Source organism: Chenopodium album, chromosome 9 (genome assembly GCF_948465745.1).
Source record: "Chenopodium album chromosome 9, dcCheAlbu1.1, whole genome shotgun sequence".
Lineage (NCBI taxonomy): Eukaryota > Viridiplantae > Streptophyta > Magnoliopsida > Caryophyllales > Amaranthaceae > Chenopodium > Chenopodium album.
In genome coordinates, this window is record NC_137842.1 from 6309111 (window position 1) to 6317500 (window position 8390).

General features: G+C 34.6%; 1 protein-coding gene across 1 annotated transcript in view; it reads right to left on the reverse strand.

Moving 5' to 3' along the window:
• Window positions 1–744: 744 nt before the first annotated feature.
• LOC145559484 (uncharacterized) overlaps window positions 745–8390 on the reverse strand; it is an 8827-nt gene continuing 1181 nt past the window's right edge. Inside the window, exons 2-3 of the mRNA XM_081620906.1 lie at window positions 7612–8390; window positions 745–1482 (exon numbers count right to left, since the gene is read on the reverse strand). The exon at window positions 7612–8390 is cut by the window's right edge and continues 146 nt beyond it. Coding sequence (XP_081477032.1) covers window positions 1267–1482; window positions 7612–8390 — 995 coding nt within the window. The 3' untranslated portion in view covers window positions 745–1266. The remainder of the gene's footprint in view (window positions 1483–7611) is intronic.

The following is an 8390-nucleotide window of genomic DNA, read 5'->3' on the forward strand; positions in this document are numbered from 1 at the left end:
AGGTCGAGTTTGCAATTTTGCATACTAGTCTTGTAAGTTAGTCTTTGTCTTAGTCTTAGTCACTCCCCCCCCCCCCCCCCCCCCCCCTCTCTCTTCACTGCAGAGTTTGCAACTGATAAGGAATTAAAAAAGCATTTCACGCTATCCAAATGCTCAATTTATACTAACAGACTATCAAAGATGTTGGCCGAGTCATAGTTGAATGATGCACGCTTAACCCCCTTCTCATCCTTTTTGGCTATAACATTACTTATAAATTATTATATATTCGTATATGAAATGTAATTTGTAGCGAATATGAAGTTGAGTCCAAAACTTATGCAAGTGTGAATGTCTAATATTTGCCCCAAAATTGCATCGCCCACCTAGTAGAGGATGCCTACCACAGTACCACTGGACCAAAGTTCAAGCTATTCAACTCCAAGCAATTAGCTACGCAGCCGTGGTCCATGGATATATGGAGTTAGGGCTGGCAATCCCTGACCCGACCCGATAACCCGAGCGAACCCGACCTGAAGTTACTGAGAGAAACCCGAACCCGACCTGACCCAAACCCGAATAACCTGAATTCGACCCGATTTGACCAAAATTTCATATTTTGTAATAATATTTAGTTTTACAGTATTTTTTATTGTTTTTAAGTATAACCCGAAATCAACCCGAAATTTGACCCGAACCTGACCCACTGACCCGAATTGCCACCCCTATATGGAGTATTATAAACACGATAGCACTACAAGATGATGTTGCAAGATTAATCAAACTATTACAGCAAAATTGTCAACCAAGAGTAACTGCCAAAATACAAAAATGTTCTGTGAACAATAAACTACAAAGAGAGTATAAAAAGAAAATTAAAAAAAAAAAAACAGAGTACTTATTCATACAAATCTTTGCAACTTAGGCCTTTTTCTAACTAAATCCAACACCTTGAAATTCTTGTATTCACCAAGATATTATTTTGCTACTGGTAATTTATAAATTCCTTTTCCACGGATCTGATGTTGTACCAGGCTACCAGCTATTACTCAGAATTGGAACAAAATGAAAACCACTTGATGTAATTTGAAATTATCAAAATTTTGAACATAATGATACAATACAGTCTGACATTCTAACTAGCCTGAAGCTGCTCCTCAATTAGAACTACGAACCTGAAGAATGCATGTATATGTGTATGATGCCACGTTTATCACTGAATATCTGTACCTTTCACAGCAATGCACTCATAAATAAGTGGGAAAAAAATGAGTAGCTCAACATAAATTAGGTCACACTGCTGCTATTTTTTTGGTCATTCAACTCCTGGAAGAAGGTCTTTGCGGCTTCATATGTAGACCAACAAATTGCTGCAGCAGGAGCATGGAACATCATTCTAGGAGACCATCCCCTCATGAGCCCCCTGTATCCATCCTTTTTAACTATGGTTTTAATAACATCCCTTATTGAACCACTAGTGAATCTGTCACATCCACAAACGCCCTGTGACAAGAGTCAATACTTGGGCATTAGGAAGGCAAAAAGGGGTATTCAGGTATTAGTAAAACATAGATGACAAATAAATAATACTCCCTCAAAAATTACCATCAATACTTAACTTTCATATGATTAATTATTACTACATCCATTATGTCTAATTTTTCAATAAAATAAAACCTAATTATCTCCACACCTACATTATCAAAAGAATAATAAATGACACCTAAGCAGGATATCACTTAAAGCTACGTGTCATTAGTCGAAACTAATCTGAAAAAAAGAAAGTAAGGTGCAACAAACAATCACAAAAAAATTCAGAGGATTATACTTGACAGTAACATGGTTTTACTATGTACTTGTAGGTGACGAAGCTTAGACTATCACTATTTGCATCACCTGTAAAGTCTCAAGATTCGTTAATCCACATAAACTTTCAAAGAGATTCATTGATGGTAAATGAGAAGAATTGAAGCATCCTGATGGAAATATTGCACAACAGTATTAAAGCAAACAAAATATATTTGATGTTTAGAGTTGTTTGGGATAGAGTGGTCATACTCACCCCTAGGAGCTAGGGAGGTGTGGCTGGCTCTATTGTTTTTATTGATTTCTAAGGATAGGTTTTGTATTAAGCTGCAAGAAAAATCTGATATTTCAATCTACCTTCACAAGAAAGGTTGTCTGAAGTGCTTCATGACATTTTACACAATCAAGAAAAAAGAACACCACAAAAGCATATCAGCAATGATGATTTAAATAAGAAAATGATGTACCCTCAAACATTAATAAGTGTGTCGGTAATGATGCAGCAATAATTACGATCAATTTAAGCATTGTAATAAATGCTTATTTGCAATCCTAAACATCGCACATATCATTACCCATTGACGAGTAATATATAAAACTTTCCAAGAAAAATGAAACTGTGTCGGTACGATAGAAAAACATCCTAAAAATGAAAGCTTTAGACGATTCAATAATTCACTTTAGCATAATAAAAAAAAGAAAAAGGTCCATTGCTTTAGCTTTAAACACATCAGACCTACATAAACTCGAATCATAAAATTACATTTGCATTGGTTTTAAAATAGGGTCCAGAGCAACGGACAGTTGGATAAATTTGGCAAGTGCTATTACATTAGGCCTATTCAATATGGAAGAAAATGAACAAAATTTTGGCTAAGTTCATTAAAGAAACTTCACCAAAATAGTACTTAAAATGACAAAACGCGGCATGGGGAAGGCTGTAAGCACTTCAGCATATGTAAAATTACATTTTTAGAAAATTTACCAAATCATGCTGATTCTTTGCGAGTGTGGATTGTCTAGGCTAGATTGAATATAGGATTGTGCTGATGTTGATATAGACTTAGTTCAACAGCAGAATTTTGCTCTTGAACTTGGAGATTCTGATGAAGCAAGGTCTTACTAAAGTGTTTTGCATCATATCATGATATTTTGCATCAGTAGGTTTTTTTTGTTAAGAACAGGATCTCACATAGATTGCTGCCTTGTGGTATCAAATTTGTCTAATAAAATACAAACCTGCTACCAATAGAATGCTAATTATCAGGAAAACCATGTTGCTTTGTTGTGTTATAGCTGCTACTTTAAAATGAGCTTCAACTTTAAAATTTCTAATATGACTCTGTACATATGCCTATAAATAATGTAGTGTGGCTAAAAAAACACTGAACTTTGATCTGAATATAGCGGGACATAACCCTTTAGGCTAAAAATCCAATCATAATGTACAAAAAGGAAAGTGTCCTCTAGCCTTCTAGTGGTTTCTATATTGATATATGTTTATCTTCTCTCTATCTCTCATTTCTACTTAGCTATTATTTCTTAATATTTTTTTGTATTTTGTGAGATAATAATTAATTGTTGGATACAGCTGCTGCATCATTTTATGAGTTATAATCCAATCATCTAAATATGTTGGTGTTGATAGAGAAGTTTAATGCATAAAAATTTTTAAAGAGAATTTAGAAATAGTAATAATGTAATATTGGGAGTTAATGAGTAGTTGAAAACTCAAACGATAGAATATTCAATCTACGAAGGGGGGATTCCCTTTCAAAGTAGAAAATGAGAGACAAATATAATGTTGGAGAAGAAGACAATGTATTCACAGATTTGAAAAATAAAATATTTCAAAAGGTGTGATACACATCAAGACGCAAAAGCCCTTGGAGCCTAAGCGCAAGATGAAAGTGTGCGCCCTTTATAAATGAGGCATAAAATATTTATAAAATAACATAATTTATATTTACTAAGTCTAAAAAAAAAGAATTCTGAAAAAAGAAGTAAAGGGTTTATGTGATCAATAATTTTTTTAAAATAAATTTGAGAATACGTGATATCTCTCTCCTCTAATTTAAACAATGGTATTTCCCTATAAAAAAAAATGCATAGTCAATGCGCACCTTTTGCAGGTCTTTGCGCCTACGAAAACTAAGGCACAACCCAAGCACATGCACTTTCAATTTTATACTAAATTGCATGTGTTTGGGTTGTGCCTTATCTTCTAGATACTTAAATTTTAAATTTTAAACTAAGATAAATTGAACACCAAAGAGACATTAGTGTGAGTAAAACGCTACTAGAAACACATTTTGCATGTCAAAAAGAAAGAAAAAAATTAATAGTTAAAAATTAATCTAGTATAAAAAATTATATATGTATGAACAAAAAATGTAATGTACTTCTCTATATATCTCATTTATAATATGTCATGTACTAATACAATTATAATATATCTCATTTACTATGTCATATAATAATACAATCTATTAATTAAATATCATTGTATAATATTTTCATTTAAATGAAAAATTAAATCATTTTTTTATTTAAAATTTTTTTATCACTATCTATTATATGTTTTAATTCTAATTTTTTTAAAAAAAATGAAAATAAGTAATACAAAGTTAATATGTAATATTTTAAAATCAATGACATATTGTTAGCTTTAATAATGCATTGTTCATGTGTGTCGTTTTGCATGTATGAGTATACTTTTATAGATTATTTTAAATCTAGTATTATTCTAAACCATGACAGGTAATATATGTCAATTAAACTTTAAGATGTGGGGTGATTTAAAATGATTTAACCAATGACGAACAGAGAGAAAATGATTTATTTGAGTGGTTATATTCCGTAAATTGGGTGGTCGTTATGACGATCCATGGTATTTAGAGTATGGGTTGAGGGTTTCTTTTGTATTTATTATTCTTATGATGGTAGTTATGGCCACTTCTACAATCCATAATAATGAAATTATTCAGAAAAGTAAGATGATTGATACAATATATATTTTGACTGTCATTAGAAAATAGCACTACTACAAAGCTATTCCACAAGCCACATGTTCAAGTTGAGTCAAGCATTCTAATCCATGACTTTTTTTTCTTTTTCTTTTTTAAGGAATTCTTACCCTTGATCTTATGTTAATGGAAATGCTCTTAAAAAAATAATAAATATAAAAATAAAACTTCTAAGTGCTAACTACTAAGTAATTCCCTGAATTCAGCATGTCCCCTTAGGTTTATAGCTCAATCCGTTACAATCCTCATCGCAGACAAGTGATCACACAGTCACATTTGCTAAAGTCCCAAACACACACTCACTTGGCAATTGGCACTATTGTGCCTTAGTTTTCCTCACTCTTAGTGTTCTAGCTTGTAGGAAGATATCAGTGTACAAATGAGCCACATGACCTAAATAGGCCTCTCAAGTCTCTAGCCTAGGATGATCTAGAACAATTTAGCCTCCTTACAAGGATAGTTATACAACAGTCCCCAAGACCATTCTACATACATCCCTTAAGTATATACAAGCACATTCTGGACAATTCCTGTCTAATATATTCTAAGAGCTTACATAATATGTAAAAGAGTATACCAAAGGGTTTCTAGAAACTTCCAACAAGAAACTCCTTCAAACTTCCATCAAGAGTCTTTTAGCACACCTTTGAGAAGTTTCCTATATAGACTATATACCACCCTGAACAGTTGGACTCCATCAAAGGCCTTCATGCTTCTCAAGTTAGGCCCAATGGATATTTGCAACATCTATCATAAAAATTATTTTTATCTTCAAGCTTATCGATCATACCAATGCTCCCTACCCCCCAATCCCCAATATGGTAGCATTCATAATCATATAAATTAGACGCAATAGTGATAATGAAGTTGTCCCAAATTATCATCTTTGTTTTTCATTGTGATAAACAAGGTTATGTTCAATACCTATATGTCCAAGATAAAATGTCCACTATCACAACAAACATTCATATCCTAACACATTCATTTTGGACAGAATCAACATTTAATAAACAAGAAAGCGAAGTAATTCAAATTTTATTACTGCTGACTGTGCTTAGGTAAAGTTAAGATTAGGGTAAAACTAGGAAATCATGTAAAGACTGACACTATTTCTCTCATTACTTGACAAAGATCAAGCGCAAATCAATTGTCAACCTAACAAACTATAGTACTAATCCCAAAGTAACCGACCAAAAATCAATCCACAAAGGGAGTGGTTTAGCAAGAATTAATCAACCCAATCAGACTAGACCCAATATGAACCTGACCCGCACACTTAATTTGATAGCTCTACCCTACCCCCTTTTCCTCTAACAAAGGATGCTTTGCATAAATCTTTAACTAACAAGATGTCACAGACTTGATCATTAGCAATGGCATAATGGAATTCAAAATTAAAATTAACTAATCCTAAAAATCTATCATTTGTCCTAATCATCACTCATTCGCTCACTTGACAAATATATAACTGTTAACAATAATTAAAACATGGAGTAATGCTGTCATAACCGTACAATTTTCATATTCTTAAGCAATGTTTTCCGAGCAGATTCTTTTTTCTTTATTTAAAAAAAGTTCTAATCCCATTTACTTTATCTAATACCTAAAGACTTACGATGGCTTTGTTCCAATAGATAAACAATAATCATCATGGCTGTTTCATTCGAAGATATGGTTAAAGTCCAGAAAGAGGGAGAGGCGGAGAGCTGCTCAAATTGTCATCACTCACCCGATAGCTTAGAGTTAGTGGAAGGAACATATAGCTTTATCAAATGCAGTAGAAGATATAATGGGAGATAAACTTTGGGATTCAAATTTAAACATATTTTTCATCAGCTTAAGTTCCCTTTTTCCTCATACTCAACTTCACCTCTCCAAAGTAGCTAACTTTTATAGGCATTTAATAAAGAACATACAAGATCTATGCTGAAAGGAAGAGGCTTTACAGCCATGTTATGAAGCTGAAAGCATTATGGGATTATTAGTGCACCCAATTGTAGGATGGAGGATGGAGACTTAGACTTAATCTGTGTATTGATGCTGAAAGGAAAAGGCTTTACAACCAGGTTATGTGGAGCCAAAAGCAATACACCAGTATCAGTCCACCCAATCGTAGGACGGAAGACGGACAGCATGTAGACTTTGACTTGATTAATATATTGATCTTTCACTCTAAAAGAGTAAAATAGGTAAGTTTTAGTAATGGAACTTTTCCTTTCTCATTTTAAAACGTGGTTCTGATTACTTTCTACCACATCAATCTGATTTAACATAGACTTAAATAAACTTTATTATTGAAGTCAGATAAGGTTTATGTATTACTAATTTACCATTCATGTTTTGAATTAAAACAATTATACATAATTCTTATTACAGGCATTTTATAGCAAGACTAGCCCATATTAAATTTCTTTTAAGCATTCCATAGCTATAAGAACAATTACTTTAAATAGTGGTTCCGATTACTTTCTACCACATCAATCTGATTTAACATAGACTCAATAAACTTTCTTATGAAGTCTGAAAAGGTTCATGTATTACTGTTTACCATTTATGTTTTGAATTAAAACACTTATACATATTCTTATTACAGGCATTTTATAGCATGATTAGCCCATTTTAAATTTCTTTAAAGCATTCCACGGCATTTTCTTCTCTTATAAAATATTCAGTTCAGTTCAATTCAGCTGAGTTCACTCAATGAGAACAGGCCCTAAGTCCACAATAACACCAAGCAAACAATCAAACATTATAACTCAATCAACACCAACAACAAATCAAAAACAGAACAAACACTCACCTGGCATTGCAACTGCGTCTTGACAACATCCAACGGCGTAGTAATCACAGCAGCAAGCGCCCCAGCAGCTGCCCCAGCCGTAGCATGAACAATCAACCCCTCGTCCTCATCATCCCCCTCAGTATGATGAGGAGAAACCTCCCTCAAACCCTTCTTAGCAGCCTCATAAGTAGCGAAATGCACCGCAGTAAACGGAGCATTCATGATCACAGTAGTCCTATACGACGCGTAAAACGCCCCAAACCCTTCCTTCTTAAAAACCAGCTTAACACAATCCCAAACCCCTCTATAAGCCCCACCATTCCCCCCACTAAGCTGCAACCTCTGCTTCACCATATCCATTGGAGTCAATACCGCATCACTCATAACCGTAGCACAAACCCCTGATGCAGCATGTGCTACATGATTATCAGGGTTTCCGCCTGAAAATTCTTTCTTACAAAACTCATACATCGAGAAGTAAACGGCGTGAGCCGGGCCGGCACCCAGCCCCATTGCAGCAATCCCCCGGTAAAGCCCGGCAGTCCCATCGGACTTTAGAATGGACCGGAGAGCGGTCCGAACACCGACAGTTTTAATTGGGCAAGAACCAAGAGCTTGCATTCGGGTTTTAATGGTGTCAACGGGGAACATAGCCATGTGTTCGGCGCACCCGGCGATTGAACCTGCAACCATGAATTGCCAAAAGAGAAGACCGTCGTGGTGCGTGTGCGACGGCGAAGGATCCATTGCTAACTGCTGCTGCGGCGGAGGTGGCGGCGGCGGAGAGTGGTCAGGGA